Source organism: Gavialis gangeticus, unplaced genomic scaffold (assembly GCF_001723915.1).
Source record: "Gavialis gangeticus isolate Ggan-Ray unplaced genomic scaffold, GavGan_comp1, whole genome shotgun sequence".
NCBI lineage: Eukaryota > Metazoa > Chordata > Crocodylia > Gavialidae > Gavialis > Gavialis gangeticus.
In genome coordinates this window covers 18,582,606-18,603,702 of record NW_017729034.1, presented here as the reverse complement: position 1 = coordinate 18,603,702, position 21,097 = coordinate 18,582,606, and the positions used below count along the sequence as shown (strand labels likewise).

The following is a 21,097-nucleotide window of genomic DNA, read 5'->3' as shown; positions in this document are numbered from 1 at the left end:
CGCACACCCCCGCCCGCCGGCCTGCCCGACAGCCGGCGCACGGCGCAGCCGCCCCGGGGCCCCCTCCCGTCGTGGGCAATGAGGGGTGGAAGGGACCTCGGGAACCCAGCCGGGCCGCTGCTCAGGTGTGCTCTGGCCTGTGCTGGGGGGCTGCAGAGGCTGGTCCTGCTTGGAGCAGGGCGTGGGACTAGGTGACCTCCCCGGGGCCCTTCCTTTCCTATGAGTCTATGAGAGCACCATCCCCACAGCACCAGTCCTCCCAGATCAAGGCCCAGTCGGGCAGGGAGGTTGGGGCAAGCAGGCAGCAGACCCCGTGCTAGCTCTCACAGGCTTTGTGAGGGTCACATCATCCTCCTCCCAGTAGTTTTCCATTTGTGTCCTGAGGATCATGGACCTTTGTCCTCTTGGCACCGTGGCTGCAGTTTAATATTTGAGAGAAAGGTGGACCTAAGGTTCACCTCCAGTAGGAAGCGGAGGAGGGAGAGGACAAGCAAGCCTGAAGGGGCCAGGAGGGAGGTGAAGGAAAGGCCCAGAGAAATGCCATGCAAAACCAAGTGATTGTTCAGCAGATTTGTGGAGGATCGAAGGCCCCTGAGCCCCCAATGTCTGAAGGGCACGGGGACCCCAATAGTTAACAGGATACAATGGCTAGTCCAAAGCCTTGCCCACTTGGAGAGGAATGTGGTGCCATGAGAGGTGTCTCTAAGGAAGAGCTTTCCAGCTACTGTTCTGGCCCCCTGATTCTGTGTCCTCACAGAAAAAGGACTTGGCTATCTTCCTGTCTACAGGTGCTTTTGGCTCCACACCCCTTTGTTCTCAGCTGATTGTTCTGCATAGGGTAGAACATGATGAGATCCACAGCCCTGCCTGTGCATGGGCCCCAGCAGCCCCTCTCTGTTCAGTAGCCCTCTCAGTGCTATGCCAAGGGAGGAACAGGGCTGACAAAGCATGGAAGAGGCACCTGGTGGGTCGCTCTTGGGAAACAGATCTGGCCTGAGAAGGCTTCATGCTGAATGGGCAGACAGCATCCTATGTTGTGAAGTGCTCTCACCCCTGCAGGGTCAGGCACAGCTCACCCTCCCTGCTTTCAGTAACTCCTGAGATCTCCTGCACTTCTATTTCAGGATGGGAACAGAGCACCTGCAAATTGGTCTCCCCTATCTGCCATTGCACAGTCACTCCTCTCACAGTTTGGTCTTGGCTTTCCATCCCCCAGTGTCTACGTCTTGCTCACAGTCACTCGTCTGGCAGGTGGTGAGAGCTTCTTTTCGTAGGGATATGCTGGTTGGTGCACAACCCTTACAGGAAGCTGTCAACTGCAGTTATGCAAACACATACTCCACATACCTCTATGTGTTAGGAACCACATAGCTGCAGAGCAGAACCAACCCATCCCCATATTAGCCGGTTAAGAGAGCACATGACTTCTGCTGCACTCCAGCCAATGCAACAGGCAGCCCTTCCTCTCCCACATCATGCCCCACCCCCTGCCACAAAATACTAGGGAGGCAGATGCTACCTCCAGATGCAAAAACAGTCACCATGTCGTATGTAACATCCAGGCTAAATCTGCACTAGAGACACTCACATATAAGCCATGAGAACAAGACTGGATTCTAGGAGTAGGAGGTTTTGGCAGTAGCTGCAATAGAGAGTTGGATATAGTGTAGCCCATAAGCTTTCTCTTTTCCCCTTTCTTCATGAGCTGTTTCCTGTGGAGGGTGCACCTTACAGACTTGCACCGTTCCTGGAAGGAAAAGAGTTGGCAGTGTGTGTGTGTGTGTGTGTCAGGGAAGTGGGGAGACTGCTTACCCCTTTCCTTAGCCTGTGTGCACAGCAAGGGGAGGATGTGGGTAGGTGGGCAAGCATTCTGCCATGCTTTTTGCCCTGGGAGCAAATTTATAAGGTCTCTTCCATGATTTCCCACTGGTATTAGGAGGCCAATGGCTTGCAATGTGCTGGCACTTGACACTATCCTGTAAGCCTGCTTGGACAAAGTCTACTCAATGCCTGAGGCAGCTTTTAGCTCACCAACACCTGCACCAACACTAGGGGAGCTGAAACTGGTTTTAGCAACAGTAGCACATGTGCATAAGAGTGTCTGTAGTGCAGCTGAGGCAGGGGTGGGAGAGAGACAGCACGGTATGGAGATGATGCTGGTGCCAGCCACCCAGCAGAATGGAAAGCTGGGGCTATACTCAGACAAGAGCTTGCTGCTGGTCACAGAGTGCCAGCACCACTTTCACCAAGCTTGTGGATGGTCCCAGCAGACGCCCCAAGAGCCACCTGCAGCATTTAGCTAAGGTACCTGTGACTAGTTATGATGTGCTGCATTTGAGTTGCCAGGAAGGTTTATCCAGAGCAGGCATTGTGTGTCACTGTCACAGACCACTACTGCATGCTATAAATTGATCCTGTGTTTGACATTGGAGAAAGCACAGTTTCCGGAACAGGGCAGAGCAGTGACTGCTCAGACACTGGCACATCAGCAGTGTCAACTGGACAGGCATGCAGAAGAGATGTTTCTAAAATTCTGCATGGTGAAAGGCCATATAAGCAGGTAGTCAGACTCCCTGAACACGCAGGACCTAGGGCAAACACTGTAACGGGGACACAAATTCAAAAGGTAGTTACTGGGCTGCAGAGTCCAGCTGTGGCTGTCACAGGAACCACAGCCCAGAATCCAGTTTGCAGTCCTTAAACTGCAGCTCAACCCTTAAACTAGTCAGGTTCTGTCCTAGAAGTTCCCCACAGCTGGCTGTGATTGCCTAGCCAATGAAAACTATGTTGCAAATTTAAACCCTCCACAAAGCTACAGCTGAAAGGCTGAAAACTTAAATAGAGTTGGGAGACAGTCAACAGCTGAGATTCTCTGAGCAACCTTATGCTGGCTCCACGGGATATCATTAAACAGAAACTTGCAAGGCAATGTGACAGCAAGACAAGTCTGAGGTATAGTATGTCATAGCAGGGAGTTCCTGTCAAGCCAGAACCTACAACACTCTGTTCCTTTCTGGACACCTCAATACTAGAAAAAATAAACTGAGATAAGGTGAAGAAAAAAAGTGGCAACATGCTGAAAGGAGAACTCTGTCAAACTGAATAAATAGCAGCACAGTTCCCTGCTGGCATTAGGTACAGAAACACAAGGCATGGGCGTGTAGGGTGTTGTGTGCACCAACACAGAGGGATAAAACTTAGAATATCCAGAAGCAAGGCAAGAGATGGATGAACTGCATCTTCTGCATCTGCAATAATCCCATCACCTGAGAACAGGGAGAAGTCAAAATGCAAGGAAATATCTGAGAGAAAGTGGAAACCTCCCAACACCAACTGATTCAGGAAATCCCAGTGTTATGGCTTGTCTATGGCTCTGATGCACTGCATTTGGTGCCAGTGCCAGGGCCCCAGCTGGGAACCTCTGTCAGATATACTTGTTACAAGCGGAGCTTAGCTTCTAACTTAATTTGTTTCTCTCTAAAGGTGACAGAGGCTGGAGTGGCCTCACAACTGTGATGAAGACATAGTCTCCTGCCCCCTAGCAGGGCTCTTGAATGGACCCCAAGGCTTAGACATAAGGAGTCAGAGGGGTGATTGTCCAGGGCTGCCACTTGGGCAGGGGCTGCTGAATTCCCCTTTACATAGGATTCGCCCATGGCAGGGCATCCCCCATGGGAGGCACCTCAACATTTTGTCCCATTTCAAAAACCTACTTATGCTTCTGAATGGATCCCATCTCAGGCAACATGCTAGTTGATGGAGAGGGTCTGCAGCTGGGGTCCCCACTGTACAGCTCTGATATCTCAGGCAGCTGAGGGCAGAAGGGTGCACCTCCTCCCAGTATGAGGCCTACAGACGCTTCAGAGGGAACAGCAGCTGCCAGCGAATTGACAACTGTGAAACAATCTCCCCTTACACAGACGTCAGCATCCCCACATATACCACCGGAAACCATGACAGCCCCCCACCAGTGTCAGGGGGCTCCCTTCCCTTCTTGGTGATTTCCAGGCCCAGGCCCCTTCTGGTCTCCCAGTGGTGGGAGATATGAATGCACAAAGCACACACTTCTCCAAGCATGAAAGCTCAGTGCCCCATCCTCCCAACCTCATGTCATTGGCTGCCCAAGGGCATCCCAGTTACAGCCTCATCAGGGGACTGGAACATACAGGTATACATGGGGGATGCCCTGCCATGGGCAAATCCTATGTATTGAGGAATTCAGCGGGAAAAGGGGAGAGAAAAATCAGAGGAAGGGAGAGCTCTCTGGGGAAGGGAAATTATGAGACCCATGGCAGGTGATCATTTTCAGATCTAGTTACTAGATGACAGATGCCAAATCCAGCTTCCAGGGTCAACAAGCTGTAATTGCTGGAGCTGCCTTTGTTCACTTAATCCCCTGCTGCCTTGGGTCATGGCAAAGCTCATTTGCCCCTGTTCCCTTGCCAGCTGCATTGCCCAATGCATTTTGGGAGTCACTCTGTAGGTCACAGCATAGTCCAGAGAAGAGGGGTCCCTGGGGAAGGCAGCCTTGCTACAAGTGGTACACTCTTCAGCTTGCTAGTGCCTCTTGGGGGGTGTCTATATCCCTGTGCACAGGCAGCCCCCAGCCCTCATCATGTTCAAGCTGATTTTTGAGATCTTAAGAAAACATGTCTGGGATTTCATTTGCTTTCTGTTTTTTAGAGTAAACTCCTGGTCACATTTCAAACTCTTCCCTTCCATGGTGAAGGCCAGCAACAGCCCTCATTTAATAAAAAACAAACCCGAGACTCACAATTGCACAACAGCAGGAGTGGAAGCTTTAAAGAAAACACCAGATATCATGAGACTCATGATAATATGGCAAAAGATTGCCCCAGGAGACAGGTGAGGTCCACAGTTGCCCTCTGGCTGAAAAGCAAAGACTTGCTGCATCCTCCAGTGCCAGGAAATATTCTGCCACAGGTCTTATGGCTGGTGAGAGTAGAGAGCACTTTGGAACATGCCCATTCCTACCAAAACAGCCATCTCATCTCAATAGGCCAAAGGGTGAGCCGGTGACCTGCGACAGGGCTTGCAGGTGAGTCCAGCTGGACTGAGTCAGGCCTGATCCCACTCCCACTCAGGGTCCAACACATCTGACAGGACTGAGCTCTGATGAATCTTTGTGCTGGCACACAAGCTGGATCCTCTTGCAACAGGGAAAGTCTTCACGGAAAGAGTTAATTTTGCTACCAGCAGCCATGTTAGCATTTTGTGGGCTGTTGCAGGCTCCCACTCCCTCAGCACTTGCTGTCCCTTTATTTAAGAGGTAAAGCCCAGCAGGCAGGAAGACCTGCATAATATAAGAAAACCTCTTCCTGGGAAGTGAGGAGCTGTTGTCTGCAGTGCAGCAGGGGAGGGGTGTTAAGAGCCAGTATAAAGACTAACTCAATATGTAAGGTCACTATCCACTGCAAGTGTCTGGCAGCAGGGTGAAGGGCACTCTCTGTAGTAGCAGGAGGTATCAAGAGCTGCTACACTGCTGGGGCATCACTCTGAATGGGATGGTGACTGCAGCTGTTCTTAAGGCAAGGCTCTCGCAGAGTAGGTAGTTCTCTACCCTGTGCCACCCTAGTAGACTCTCTAGGCCTGGCTGGTGCAAGGGAGGGCAGGGTTAGCTCTGCTTCCATGAAGTGCAAAGCATGAGCCCACCTGCAGGCTGCTCACCTGCCAAGCTGCTGGTAAGCCACCTTGGAGCAGGCAAGGGATGTGACCAAACCAACCCTCCTTTCTCCTGACTCCAGAACCACTTCAGTATGGCAAGGCTAGGCAAAGGGAGGCAAAGGGGAAAGAAAAGAGGGTAGCAGGTCTCAGCTGCTGAAGGTCTATGGAGTACGTGGGCAACTTAATATGGTCCCATGAGGAAACTACTTCCTGCCTGCCCTCTCTTTACACCACAACTAGTATCCAGATGATGAGCTGACCAGTGGCAACATAACTTAATTGGCTGAGATCTCAGCCCATCAGGAGCAGATTGCTACCCACAGAAGAACCCATTAGATCCCTGTTTAATTCACTGTTTTGTAATAGAGGGGTGGCCATCCTGTGAGATGCCTGGCTGTTGCAGTCCCTACAGTGGGCAGCCCCAGCTGTGGAAAGCCTACAGTTCATCAGCTGAGCTGTGTGAAAGAGGAGATTTTTCCTGGATGCCCCCATCCTTGGGGTTCCCATGGGTGTCTGGTTCCAGGTGGCTGTATGCCCCCGTGGGCTCCTCTTTCCTGTTCCTCTTTTTCTTCTCTGCAGTTTCCTTGTTTTTGCCACCTTTCTTCTTGGTCTTCTTCTGCCCTGCATTTGCTGTGTCCCCCTTCTTATCAGTCCACTGTTCTGTCAGACAACCTGCAGGGATGGTGTGAATGAGAGAAGGGAGCAGTGAGACCATAGGGCTCCCCCTCCCCACACTGATCCCCTAACCCCTGCTGGTTCTTTGTCCATCTCACCAACTGCCTCTACATGCCAGGCTAAGAGGCAGCACCTTCCATTCACACGTTACCCCAATGCTGAGGAACTCAGTCTGCCCCCACTGGAAAGCCAACACTTCCTTGCATCTACCAAAGTCAAACTCACTTGTATCTTTCCCTTTCAGCACATGGTCTGCACAGAGAAACTGGGAGAGGTCTTCTTTCTGGTGATGTTTGTACCAATCTTCAATCACATCTTCATACTCCTCCACCAGCACATCACACTGGAGCAGAGAGAGAGACAGCAAAGCCCAGTTCCAAGGACAATCCCAGACATGTACATGCTAAGAGAACACAGGGCCCCAGAATGGACAAGCTTTACAAAAATGGACAGTTCGCGCACTGTGGCAAACACTTTGAACAGGACACCATGCTCCAGTTTGAGGGAGCTTTCTCTGATCTCTTAGCTCAGCATCAGAAGTGCTGGGTCACGCTGAACTCCACACCTATTGGCCATTGCTGCACTCCACCCCAAATGAGCAGTGACTGGTTGCTAGCACTCACACAGTACCTGTTTCTTGAGGTCAGCTACTTCTGCAGAGGTCTCATTCCACAGCTCGTAGGGAATGTCCATCACCACCTTTACCCCTTTATGTACCAGGTTGTGCAGCGTTTCAAAGGTTTCTGACATTCCCTGAAGGGAAAGAGTAACTAAGATGAAGAGCTTTTAGATAAGCAAGACGAGGGGGTGCACAGGCTCTGTGATCAAGCAGCATCCAGTGCTGCTGAGAGTGCCCATGAGAGTCACGTCAGCAAGCAGTGCTACCTGCACCCTCAGTAGGCTTCTAGGCCATCTGCAAGGATCTTCTCAGTGCCCAAGACCCTTGGGCTCCACAGTGTTGGTGGTTATCTATTGCTAAGCACCTGCCCTTTGCAAGGCCCAGTACTGTAGTAAAGAATGGCACAGGAAGCAGTATGTCCCCCTGGCACTTCCATGCATGCCAGCAAAGTGCTCTTTTTGTGAGCAAGTTTACTGCTTCAGCACACTGCTGAATCCAAACTTGGCCAGTCCCAGCTCTCAGAAGCACATCCCCCCCTGCTGTGTATGCAATGCAAGAGCTGAGCCATGGCCCTCTCCAGAGGGAGATCTGTTTTCTCAGAAGCTGCGTAAGCTGCCAGGGAACTACACACATGGGTCACTGCAGATTCTGAGCTCACCTTTGATGAAGTGAAGATTTAACTGGGCTGGGAATACTCCCAGCTGTATTTTTAGGACAATTACCTGCTTGCCCCCAATCCCAATAAGAGCACAAGAACCGCTCTGCATGGACCTCTTACACAAGCCCACTGCTAAATGGTGTGGGGGGAGGATTGCCCCTCTACTCCGAGCACCTCTGCCACAGCTCCTCCACGATGGCTTCCCACTATGCAGATGGTTGGGTGTGAAGTGCTCTTGTCTGGAGAGCCTTTGACCAAGGAGAGGGATGGAGGGAAGATTCAATTAGAGCTGTGAGTGAAGGAGAGGAACAAGGCAGCCTCAGCTGGACCCAAGTCCTGTACCTGGGGAAACTTATTTCTCAGCAGAAGGCCACAGACACAAGCTTAGATGCCCTCTGTTAATCAAGTGCTGGGAGAAGAGGTGATGTTTCTTCCATGCAAACACTAGGGAGGGAGGGGATGAGATGTGGCAAACCTTTGCAAATCGATTGCTTCCACTTCTCTCTTTGTGCAAGTTGTAGTCCAGCAACCGTTTACAGATGTTCTCTGTCACTTCGATTAGCCGGACATCCCTGCACACGTAACAGGAAACCGGTGAAAAGAGCTACAGGCCTTTGGATTAGAAAAATACTAGCTGAAGGACAACACCAGTAGGTTAGAAATCAACATACAAAATGAAAGGCTTGGGGCAGTGTCTTTCTCCCCACTGCTCACATTTCTGACATGGTGCTGGGCCTGACTCCAATCTTCCTAAGCAGGGGTCCCATTAAGGTGGGACCCTCTTCCTCCAAATGCTGCTGTTATCACCTCCACAGCTCTGCCCATCATATTACCCCATCCCCTATACGGGTACTGCAAACGAACAGTCGTCTTTCTCAAAGCCTCCTAGGACCTGCAAAGGTTTGTCACTACCTTATGTGAGGTTCCTGGGAACAACAAGGGAGGTGCTGCATAGAGGTGCTCCCACCACAGCCTCCATTTTCTGGGTTCCTCTCTCACGCAGGCAGCACCAGTCACTCGGGGCTTTCCGCAGCAGCAGCAGACACTGCATACAAGTAGTTCTATTCTTGCCTCAACATTTGGAACCACAGGAATCAACCTGTGCATTACCTGTCCACTTCACTGTGCTGCTTCTTGGGAAATCACCAAGCAGAAGTGTGAAACTGCCTGCCTGAAGCCCCAGAGCGCAAATTGCCTCAGTTGCTTTGCTCAGGCTTGAATGATCATCTTTGCAACCAAAATGCTTACATTTCAAAGACATGCAGCAGTCTTATACTCTAGGTCTTTCCACTAAGTTAAGGGGCCAAATATCACACTTCTGTCTAAAGCCATTCACCTGCTCTTGCTGCTTGTAACACAGGGCAAGCACAAAGAAAAAGTAGGTGTACTTTGTGTATGCTGAACATACTGCGTATGTAAGGCAGCATTGCTGCTCTGCTGCACTCAGTATCATCTCTTTGGATCAGCATTTTCTCACACCAGCAGTGGAGTAAAACATGTAAAGGAATTAATTGTATGGTAGTACGACTACAGAAGTGGCAAGGGGGGTGCCAGGGGCAGGCAACATTCCTGAAACTCAAGTGATTAGATTTGAATTGACTGGGTCTCTGGAAAAAACACAACATTTAGAACAAAACTACAGTACTGCATTAACTGAAGTGTCTACTCTGCCTGGAACACATGTGATCATGAAGTTACAGGTGCCTAGGTGCTATCCACTGGTTTACCCAGATGTTGCTTCCCAAAAGGCTGCAGAAAGAGACAGCTCTGGCAGTGTGAGTAGGAGCTCAAAGCCAGGGTCTGGCACACCATGGATGGGGGCAGTTAATTCCGAAGCAGAGTAGTTCTCAGAGAATGCCTTGGCAAGTCTCCTTTTCTGTTTGTGTCTCAAGGGCTCCACCTTGAATCCTGAGATTTTTCTAGCCTTCCTTGTTAGCCTGAGAGCTGCAGTTGAAACCTCATGGATTCTTCAGGAGTCAAACTCACCATGGAGCCATGCTTCAGAATCTCAGCTCTGGTTTTAGAAAATTCTTCCTCTACAACTGTGTGGGCTTGAAAATATGAACTAAATGGAACAGAATCAGTGTCATCTGCTGCAACTGCTTCCTCCTTCACTAACAGAACCCCCTACAGTCTAATAGCTAACAGCTTCCACAATGGCATGACAAGTTATCCATGCAAATCTAGCATGCACTAAGATTTGCACTCCATTGTTTAGCATGCACTAAGCAATGGAGCAGCAGCATCTGACAGAGGGACCACTCCAGTCCTGCCACTGGCCACATGTCAAACACATCTTACCAGCAATAGTAACTCTGGAAAAGGGGAGGAAGACTTTGTTGCCAAAAACAAGGGGAAGACCTCACTCCTCTGGAAGTGAGCTCTGTGAAGCAATTTAATAGCTCAAGGGAACAGCAAAGCAACCAGTGGACAGCTGTCAGAAGCCGTTTCACTTACGATTGTGTATACTTGACTGCAGACCCTCTTCCATCCAGGAAGCCGTACTTTGTGTCAATCACTTCCTTTGTCTTCCCAGTTTCCTCAAAAGCAGATTTCAACTCTACTGCCACATACTTACATACTGGGGAAGAGAAGAGAAAACACAGGTAGATTAGTGGACCTGGATGAATTTCACTTGAGGACCAAGTGTGATCCTTTCACCAAAGGACCATGTGTGTTTAAGGCAGGACAAGGGCATTGTGTAGGCAGGTGATTGTGTTAAGCACACTGGTAATTAATTCAACTTTATGCAGTTTGGTTTCTGAGAATATATCGTCTATTTAATAGGCAAAAAACCTCCATGGAAAACCAAAGACAGAGTTCCTTTGGAGCACAAACACTGAATTAGAAGTTGCTTTTACACAACTACATCCAAACACACAGCCAGCTCTTACCTCAACATAGGGGGAATCCCCCAAATTACGCACCACCACCTGTCGGATGGATATCCCATAATCCTTTGCTTCTCCCCAGGCGTTCTAATATTATAAAAGCCTAAGCCTGTCTGTCTGTAATGCTTTATTCACAGTCTGACTGGCTGACAAACAGCCAATCAGAGTGCGAACAAGTGTTTGAACAGGAGCTGGTAGCAGTGGAGTGCCACCATGATGGCAGGGACACAGGGGATGGAGCGGGGGGAAGCTGGCCTCGCCTCCCCTCACCCTGCTCCCTGGAGCTGGTGACAATGAAGCAGATGGAACAGGCGGGATGAAGCCAAATGATGGAGTGGGAAGAAGGGGGTGTGAGGCCACCAGAGCTGGCCTTGCCCTCCCCACCTAACTTCTTGCAGGTGATGGTGGAAGTGGTGCACTGGGGAGAGGGGTCAGGATGCCATGCGGGGGTGCGGGCCACTGGCTCTGGCCTTGGCCTGCCCCTCTCCACTTCCATTGTCGCTACTACCTGCAGGGCCCAACGCAGGATGACGCAGCGGTGGTGGGGGGAATAGCAGGCGCACCGCCACAGTGGCAACAGTGTGGGGAGGGGAGGAATGGGCCTGGGCTTGATGCAGGGGAGGACCAGGCCTGAGGATGGGGAGAAGCTGGGCTGCTGTGGTGGGGGGAACAGGGGGCCCAGGCTGACCCAGCAGTGGCGGGGGGGATGGGAGGAGCAAGCTTGGGGGCCAATGTGGGGAGGAGCAGTAAGCCTGGCCCCATGTGGTAGCAGTGGGGGTAGGGAAGGAGCGGACCTCCTCCCTCTCAGCCTAGTCCCAGTCCTTCTCCCCATGTCAGCCCCAAGCCCGGTCCTCCCATGCCCCTGCTTCCCCCGCCCACCACTCCACTGCAGTGGCCTGGCTGCTCTCCACTCTTGGGCCCAGTCTTCACCCACATTTGGGCCAGGCCTGCTCCTCCCCTCCCCCCTGCCGCTGGGGTGTGTGGTGGGGTGTCTGTGCACCAGGCTCCATCCCCACCCCCCTCATTCTTGACAGGCAATTGGCTAGTTGTGAGATAAATGCCATGATGTACCACTATGCACAGCAAAAGGTAGCTAAAGTCTGCACTCTACCCATGTAGCCTGCCTCTAAGAAGCAGACATGCAGCAACAAAGGTAGAGAACACACGAGAACACTGGCCTATGAATAAAGAGCATGGCAGACGTCAACCTGGCCTGAGCCAGTAAAGAAGGAGAAGGTGACCAATATTTAACCTGTAGTTGTAAGATTGGCTGTAAGTGGTGAATACATGGTTAGGATGGCACGGTAAACTACACATGTGCACAAAATAAGTACATTTCTTAAGATTTGGAATGTGGGGAGAAGTAAAAGCATTAACTGTTGTAATCTTCCAAAGACAGTTTAACTGTATTTTTCATAGCAACATGCCAACATTGACAGGATATTACTGCAAATTAACAGTGTCATAAGTGAAGAACCTATCAGATCTGTATACCCTGAAATTTGAGTGGGGGGGCGGGGGGAGGAGGGAAAGGGGGAGGAAATTCTGAAACACACACAGCATTTGCGTATGCAACACTAGTGGTATACAGGGTACATCTGACCACCAACAAGCTTCCAGCCAGAGTGGAGCTAAACTACTGAACTGTTTAACCTCAGCCAACTCTGAGCCAAAACCAAGACCACCCTGACTTCAATCATTGAGGTCCAGTATGCCGATGATGCTGTAGTGAGGTGCGTGCTTACTCAGAAGCATACCTTCAGGCAATCATTGACGTCTTTACTGAGGCCTACAAGAAAATGGGACCGACGCTTAACTTTAAGATGACTAAGGTCCTTCACCAACAAGTTTCTAATGAACAGTGCCCAGCTCGGGTAATCCAGATATATGGTGACATTCTGGAGAATGCTGATTTCCTGTACCTCAGAAGCCATTGCTCCCAGAAGGCTGACATGACAAAGAAATCCAACGTCACCTCACATGTGCAAATGCAGCTTTTGGACATCTGAAGAAATGGGTGTTCGAAGACTGAGACATCAGATCCAAGACCAAGCTCATGGTTTATATCAAGCAGTCATGATCTCCACTTGCTGTACAGAGCTGAGACAACGACAATGTACAGGAGACATCTAAAGTTGTTGAAGTACCATCAACACTGCCTGCAGAAGATCCTCTGAATCCAGTGGGAAGAGAGATGCACCAACATGAGTGTCCTACTGTAAGCAAACACCATGAGTATTGAAGCGATGATCAATCAATATCAACTTTGTTGGGCTGGCCATGTCATCCAGATGTCCGACTTCAGACTCTTGAAGCAAGTTTTATTCTCCCAGCTCAGCTAAGGTGTATGCTCAAGAGGAGGGCACAGAAAGTGCTTCAGGCCAACTTAAGAAAATGGCACATTGATGTCAACTTGTGGGAGACTATCGTCCAGGAGTGCCCCAAATGGAGGAAGAGTCTGCCTCAGGGATCTCGGTACTTTGCAACCTCATGACAACAACAGGTGGAAAAGTGGGAATGGCAGAAACAATGCATCACAGAGCAAATCAAGAATCCAGCGCCACCCACCCAATACAGAAACACATGTCCAAGCTGCAGCAGTGTCTGTCAATTCCGGATAGGCCTCATCAGCCATCTTTGGACATGCATATAAAACAATTGTGGAAGACAATCACTCTCAACTGCGAGGGATTGTTGAAGACAGGATGCATGATGGGCAGCCTTCAGAACTGAGAGTGGGGAAAAGGCGACTGCTATCCAGACTGTTGCCTGCTCCAAGGACTTCCAGAGTATTTCTGAGTAGATAATGGGACAGGCCTTATTCACTGGAAGACAGGAGAGAAATACGATCCAATACATTATTTATCTTTGGAACTCTAAGTAAGGTTTGCATTCAAATCCACGGTGCCTGCTAACTACCCTGTACGCTGGTGTAAAATGTAATATTCTTGTAATTCCTAGAACAGAAACACAAAAATCTCAGATTTACACCTATGGGAGACCACCAAGAAGTCAGCTGCCAAGAGTCCCAGGATTCCTTTCCTCCCATTCTGCAAACTCTCTCTTCTAGAAATGGCATTGCACACTCGCCAGCTATAGCAACCTCCACGTGGATGAGCTGCATCTCCAGTGCACAGATGCTGATAAGTGGAAACACTCAACAGAAGTGTTTTTGGTACCCCACTGTTTGGTACATACCACATCAGAATCCCTCTATTGCACTGGTTCTGTCACAACTGCATGCTAATTTTATATTATGGGGCAGCAACAGCTCATGAAAACAGGTACTAGTTGTTACATGGTAGTTTACTTGGCATCTTAGGGAACTTAAAAGCCAGATGACTAAAGCTTGCTTTAAGACCAGGTAACCAAGCAGCTTGAACCTCAGACTTTGACAGTACATTGTCTAATATGAAACTTCTGCAAAAAGAAAGGATGAAGGTTTTGATGCAGGCTTGGAGGCACAGAGATCTGTCCATCATTTGAAGAGTTTAACAGGTTGCTTTCTCCTAAATGACAACTGCAGGGGCACAGTCAGGATGGCCTTGTGCATCTACATGAGGGAAGAACAAATGGGATTTTGGCTAAAGGATCCTGGTTTTGGGAACCCATCACAGTCGTGAATGTATAAGCAGAACAGTGCCTCAAACAGGCATAGATGACCTGTCGGGGGAGCAGGGAGGGGCACAGGTCATGCTGCCTGCCACCCCACCTCCTCTCCAGGGTACAGCCATCGCCTAAGGAGAGCACCAGAGGCAGCTGGGCCATGCTGGCAGGGTAGAGCTGCAGTCTGCTGCACAAGTGGCTGGTGGCAGGAAAAGGCAAGGGAAGTGCGGCGCCTCCCATCCATTACTCCTCATGCTGCTGGCAGTGTGGCTGGCGTGGGGGTTCTAGCAGCAATGAGTCTCACTGCCCTCCTTGGCCCTCCTGCAAAGAGTCCTTCCTACTGGGCCATGGAGGCCGCTCCTGCCTGTGCTGGTCCAGCCAGGTTGCAGCCCCGTGCCAGCTGTGGGTTCACACATCTGGGGTGCACATGCCCCCCCATACTGAGGGGCTGCAGTTGAGAGTGAGGGGCACCAGCAGGACCAGGGGGCTGTTTTCTACTTAGACTATTTACTAGGTTGAGACTGGGCATTGATGTTTACAAATGGGTCCTGGCAGAAAAAAGGTTGAGAACTGCTGGTTTAGATTTGGAGGTTACCTGCTGCTTTGTCAGGCACATTTAGCCCTGGGATGCATGAGAGGTTCTTGGGGTATGGTTCCACCTCTAGCCTACTGTGGCCTGCCTTGGGACTTTCACATGGCTCTAGTAACTTGGCTCCCTATATGCTCAGCACTAATTCCTCCAGGCTTGGAGCAGTCTCTGCAAAAGATAATGTTCCTCTGCTGTATGATGAAACAGCAAAGAAAATACCTGCTTTGGGAGATGAATGGAAATTCTACTAGATATGCATTACTGTTAGCAAGAAGGACAGTGCCTGGAGAGGGGGTTGGGGCAGGGAAATAAACAGAGTGTAAGTGCCAGAGCAGAGCAACATATTTATGAAATATGGAGATGGCAGGGCTGTCCTCCAGTGTCAGGGCTTGACTGAAGCACTTCTTTTTACCTCCAAAGGTGCTGAAAGTGTGATGCACTATTAATGTCAATTTTTAGCAACAGTATTTATGCAGGAGCATTAGAGTTTGTAGCTTCTCATTCATGAGATTACTCAGAATGGTTTTTAACTGTTTTTAAATTTTTGGGGAGGCATGGCTCTGCCAGAGAAACCAAAACTACTTATGTGAAAATTACTTACAAGGCTACAGAAAAAATAAAGGAAAATGTCTTTTCTGGGTTGACAAATTTGACAATGCAGCTCCAGTTTCCCACTGCAACCATGCCAAAGGGTTTAGTGCTCAAGCAAGCCACCATAAACAAACATCTTTTTGACTGCACAGATTACTGCCAATAAAAAAATGATAGTTGACCACATTTAGATGTGTAGTATGAGCTAATGCAAACACATGCATGTTTACCATGCTCTTCCTACTTGAAATTTGAATATCCCTGGTGGTAGCAGGCTGGCTACTGAAGACTTTTGTAGAGAAGTGAGTCTGTAGGTTTGCTGCACGGGTGCCTAGCTTAGCCCCTGGGAGGCAGATTGTTGGGGACTTTTCCATGCAAGGACACCTCTAATCCATGAGCTCAAATTTACCTAGTTCTTTCCTGACATCGGTCGCAAAGTATGGCTCAATTTTGGCATCTTCTGCCATGACCCAGCCCAGCTCCTTGCAGTATGAGGCAGCTCATCCAGGGCCCAGCCAGAAGTAAACATCCTGTATGCTTGTAGACCTGCTTTAAGTCCTTCACCTTTGCATGGCAATACACAAAATCCTACTGGTCCCTATACTGCCATATACCTCTTGGTTGCAGGTGTTTTGGGGGAGTTTTAAGCTGCAATTTCACTTCAGCCATAGTTTTAGAAGATCTAGGATCTCAGCATGGCTCCAACTGTAGGCACAATGAGAAAGCAACTGAAAGGCTAGTGGGTAGCACTCACTTGAACAGAAAGCAGGACCTGTCAAAGTGCTGTTCCACGGCACATCTGAGTGCAAAGAGGATGCCACAGGCCAGCATTTAAATAGGGAGCCAACATCCAGTTGCCATGATCCCAGGGCAGCAGAAACCATACAGGTAAACAGAACTGCCAGGAAAAGGGAGGATGTAAAAGCATCATGGGGATGTGTTTTGCAGACCAGCACAATACATCAGGATGGGCAGATGCATGCAGAACTCCTGCTCCAGAATTGTGACCCCAAATAAAGTTCTACTGATACACGGGAGGGGCTTTCACATTTGCGTCAGTTCAAAGGGTTGTGGTATATGAAAAGTCACTGAATTCTTGTGCAACTGCTTATCAGGCAACACAAACTCCTGAGAGCTCAGGGTCTGCTTCAGCACCCATAGCAAGCAGTTCACCTACCTTTATATCACTGAGCCTCATGTCTGGACTTTCTCCTCTCCTGATGCCCCTTCTCTGATCAACAAAGTCCCTCATCCCCATGTTCCCTGTCCTTGTCAGGCTCAGTCATCTTTTTCAGGCACCAGGTTTTCCAGATATCAATTTCTCCCCCTGGCTCTTCTCTTAGTTCCTACTGTCAGACAGCATCAGACAGGCTCACTGGAGCCAGCAGTAGCAGTTCCCTTTTTTTACTCTGCCCTCCCCCCATGCCACACCACAAGAAGAGCAGCTGGGGCAGAGCACAGGGATAGGCACTAGGGGAAGGAAGAGGGCCAGAGGGCCCAAGATGAAGGAGATCAGTGCTCTCCAGACACACGCTCCTGGGTGCAGGGGGAAAGGGGGCAAGACTGGATCTAAATCCCCAGCTGCCCCTCTAAATCAGGGGTCCTCAAGCTTTTTTAGACCCAAGGTGTTACCCCAAATGCTTGGATCAGCGAGCCAGTGAGTTGTTGAGAAAGAATACTTGAGATGCAGAAATTTCCCATCCACTAATGTTTATTCACGGCGCAGCACACACTCCTATCCTAGTTACCGTGCAAGCAAGGTCTTACTCCCTGTCCTGTTGGTCAGACAGCTCAGGGTCTGGCCAGGGCATTCAAAGGTGTAGCCCAATAATTCAGTTCTCCAGCAGTCCAACTCCAAGCTATTTCATACCTTTTGGTTTCCTGCACATTCATGACTTTTACTTCTGCTCTTACTACTTGCAGACTACTGATAGCATTGACTTCTTACTGCTGGGCCTTCTCCCAAAAGTCTTACCTGCATGAACACACCTGTTCCATAGAGAACCACGCCCACAGGCCTTCCTTAGGCACGGCCTCCCTGCTCACTCATCCCCACACTAGCACCACCGGTGTCGATGCTTTGCTGTGATCCGCAGGGGCTTGCTCCCCCGCAGGTGCTCGCACCACCCCCGCGCTGCTCTGCCTAGAGCCCCCGGGAGGTTGCCTCCGCCCTTCGCACAGCAGCGCCAGGGGCCCCTCTGCTGCCCGCAGCTCAGGCTGGGGCCCCGCGAAGCCTCCGGGTCCGGCTTGTGGTCCAGAATCGCGTCCCCCGCGGCCCCGCCTGCTTCGGCCCCCGGGCGAGAGCCCGGCCCCTGCTCCCCGCGCTCACCCTCGCATTTGCTGGGCAGCCGGACCCAGTCGGTGTCGTCGGCGGCCGCGCGGCCCCCCAGGGCCTGGCTCAGCGCCAGCAGCAGCACGAGAACAGGAGCAGCCAGTGCAGCCATGGCAGTAGAGGGATGCTAACGGCAGACGCCCCGCTCCTCTCGCTTCACTTCCGGACACGTACTTCCGGCACTCGCCCCACCGTCATTGCCGGCGGAACTGTGCGGGTGTTTTGACTCTTCCGCACTGTCGTAGGCTGCGGCGCGCCGCGACTCTTCTTGACCACGTGGCAGGAGGGGCCGCGATCTTCCCTTTCCTGCTGCGGCGTTCTCTTGCCAGCTGTCTAGTCCCTGCCCAAAGCCACCGCCGGGCAGGAGGGTGCAGAGACTCCCATCCCCACGTGTGAGCCTGAGGCTGGGAAACCTCGGGGTGGGCCTCGCTGCGGCCGGCTCTGCTTTCATCGGAGAAAACGCGATTAGGAGCCTGCTAGTGCTGGGCCGTGCCCTCCCACTGCTCATGGAGCCCTTCGGTAGGGACCTAAGCGGTGGGACTTAGGTGCTGGGACGTGAGACCTGCCCTGGGCCAAGTGATCGGAGCAGAAACTCCCTGGAGCGGGTGAGGCTCCAAGGCCCAGGCGATTGGTTAACAGAGGGCTTAGGACCTACCCATCTTACCCCCGCCCCCGTTACTTGGCTTATTAACCGTTTTCCCATGTTAAGCAGTTGGCGGTAGAAGCAAAGATGTCTTCTGTTGAATTCCCTCTCCCTACCCAGGGGGTGGGCAATTAATTTGAGCAGAGGGCCGCTTACTGAGTTTTGGCAAGCCATTGAGGGTGGCACGATAGGCAGCCAGGGGCAGATAAATATTAATTTTCTAAATTGTTTAGGGGCCCCACGGGCCAAATAGAATGGCCTGGTGGGCCACATTTTGTCCACGCCTGCCCTACCCTATTGTCTGAAGTGAATTAATTACAGGAGCAGCAGCATCCTTTCTTACCTCATTTCTGCAGGTTTGTATATACCAAAAGGCTTTTTTAGATGAAAATCTTAGCGGAGTCTGGGGCAGGGGTGAATGCTATCTAGGCAGGCTCTGAGGGTACAGGGACTTGGGTGACATTCAGTGCAGTTATTTTGCAGATATAGTGATTGATGTTATGTATGCAAATTTCATTAATAAAATATGCCATCACACTGGTGTTTCATTTATGTAAAATCTCCATGTTTCCTTAGGTGTAGCATTTTCAAACTGTAGGTGGTTTCTGAGTGGTTGAAGGTCTTGAGGGTCTGCCATTTATGCCCCCCCCTATCCTTTCTCATTTCCACCCTTCATCTTTTGCTTTTGCCCTAAATATACCCTGCCCACACCTCACTTCACATATGCTCACCTGGCATACCACAAGCATACTCTAGCCACCAATACTCTCACCGTGAGCAGGTGTGCTATTTGAAGTGCTCCGAGTGCCTTTGAAGTGATACAAACGGCAAGGATGCAGATGTTCATGCCTAATGAAGCATCTAAAATATATCCAAAGCACTTTCTGAAATGTCTACACCCTCCACCACAGTGCAGTAAGGGATTCAGTCCTTTTATCTCTCAGTGCTCTGCTTTCCCTTCTCTTGAGGTGGACAGCAAACACATGCTCTTCTCCACAGCACTTGGATGCACTCAGGAGCCCAAGAGGCATGCAGGAAGATCTGAAGAGCACGTACTGTATGCGTTTGTGGATATTTTGAAGCACTTGGAGGGGGAGGCAAGGGGTATCTTACATATTTGCTCAAAACTGAAGCATTCTAGTTGAAGCTTTCAAAATTGGAGCAGGATTTGCAGCATTGAAAATGAATGTCTGTCCAGACGCTCCGTGGCTACTTCAGTCTGAACTTCAGTCAGGACCCAAAAAGTTCCTGAGAACATAGGCACAAGAACAGCCATTTACTAAGTCAAACTGTAGGTCCACCTTGTCCAGTAGCCTGTGTTTATACAGGAGCCAGGCTAGCCATCTATCTTAACAGGAAGGAGGCTCTGGCCAAGAGGGGCCCCAGGAACTGCTGGGCAACTTTCCTTTCGCTTATGAGATCCTGTCTCCAGGCATTTCACTAGGCAGTGTCCACTGGCTCCCTGGACTTGTTTGAGAGCCAGTGGGCGCTATCCAGTCTGCTGTGCTCAGTTCCCCCATACCCCCAATTTGGTGCACTTGTTTTAAAACTATGATCTCACTCTCATCCCTGTTATTTTGATTAGTATCAAGGAATAAGTTGCTGCTTACCTAGTGGCCTCCCTTCTAAGGGAGGCTTAAAGAATTTCTGAGTGGGCATTGGCCCATTGTCCCTTAAACAATAAATAGGCCTGTGTTACATGGGCAGACAGTGGATCCTGAAAGGGAGAGTGAACAGCATGACCAGGGCTTTCTCCACTGTTCCTCTCCCATCTGCAGCACTAGTGTGAAAATGCAGTCAACAAGAGTGAGGGGCAGAAAAAGGCACTTTAGGACATGAAGTCACTGAAGCAACATTCATGGACAGAAGATTCACCAGATACACAAGAGCACACTCCACAGTTTCGATTTATTACAGAGATGTATCAAATAACTGGATGCTTTTTTTCTTCCTGAGGAAATCCCTTTGCGACCAGTAATCACCAAAACATCAAAAGATTTTTCCTGTGTTCTTGTTTCCCTTGCAAACACACAGTGCACACTTGAGGGGGAACCTATAATTCAGAGGAGCAGTTCCCTCAGGTGATGGATGCCATGACAACAGCAATCCATTGTTAAAAGCACAGTTAGGTATAGTTTACAATGCACAAGTTTGCTGGAAGAACTCAAGTTCTGCTGGCAAAAGTTTCAGGTACATCCAAAAACTCACAATTCCCCTATGACACCAGAACCCCTTCTCCTTGCAGGTAGGAGGAGGCCTTGCAGGCCTGTTCTGAGAGGGACACAAGGATTCTGCTGCTGCCTAGGAGCAGGCACAAGTAGATGCATCCACCCTTTCTACTATTTGCCATAGCCCCCTTAATATTGGTTGCCCCCAGGGTGCACTGCCCATCATGCCAGCACAGATGCTATAGTGGAACTCTGTGGTTCCAGCCAGAGCCATAAGGATGTGTCCACACTGGTGACTTTCCACTCATGGCTCCTGTCTGGCAGCAGGACTGAGAGGGGCAGAAGCCTTGAAAAGTAGACAAGAACACAGTATGTCTACGCTAAAGTCTGCAGCTTGTGCACACAGCTGAACTCACTTTAAACTAGCTAGCACAGGTTCTGCAAGCAGCATGGCTACAGCAGCACCAAGCTGAGCATGGTCTAACCACCCATTATTACACACTTTAAGTGGTGTTCACAGTCTGCACTGAGTTCCACACTGCTGCACTTACTCTGTTATCAAAGCATGTGTATACCTGACACAGTTATCGCAGTGCAGACACACTCATAAAAGGAGGATGTTGCTGTAGAGAGAAACACC

The 21,097-nt window shown here is 50.2% G+C and overlaps 1 protein-coding gene across 2 annotated transcripts; it reads right to left on the bottom strand.

Annotated features, from left to right (window-relative positions):
- Positions 1-4,776: 4,776 nt before the first annotated feature.
- On the bottom strand, positions 4,777-17,808 carry CNPY3 (canopy FGF signaling regulator 3). Of its 2 annotated transcripts, none has more exons than XM_019526875.1 (6): positions 17,644-17,808; positions 10,095-10,218; positions 8,113-8,209; positions 6,991-7,113; positions 6,586-6,703; positions 4,777-6,357 (listed from the first exon to the last, which is right to left on the bottom strand). In XM_019526875.1, exons 1-6 carry the CDS (start codon positions 17,756-17,758, stop codon positions 6,122-6,124), a joined length of 813 nt encoding a protein of 270 aa, XP_019382420.1. In that variant the 5' UTR covers positions 17,759-17,808; the 3' UTR covers positions 4,777-6,121. The 2 variants fall into 2 exon arrangements, with proteins under 2 accessions (XP_019382420.1, XP_019382421.1); XM_019526876.1 differs by lacking the exon at positions 17,644-17,808 and adding an exon at positions 12,274-12,437.
- Between the last annotated feature and the right edge of the window lie 3,289 nt (positions 17,809-21,097).

What these genes read in the sequence shown, in the direction of transcription:
- CNPY3 (XM_019526875.1), bottom strand. Translation starts at nt 17,758, where the DNA reads ATGGCTGCACTGGCTGCTCCTGTTCTCGTGCTGCTGCTGGCGCTGAGC. An exon ending in GCAGTCAAGTATACACAATC is followed by an intron (nt 8,210 to 10,094) that starts GTAAGTGAAACG and finishes TTACGTGTGCAG; the next exon opens with GGATGTCCGGCTAATCGAAG. An exon ending in GAAGCAATCGATTTGCAAAG is followed by an intron (nt 7,114 to 8,112) that starts GTTTGCCACATC and finishes CTTTCCCTTCAG; the next exon opens with GGAATGTCAGAAACCTTTGA.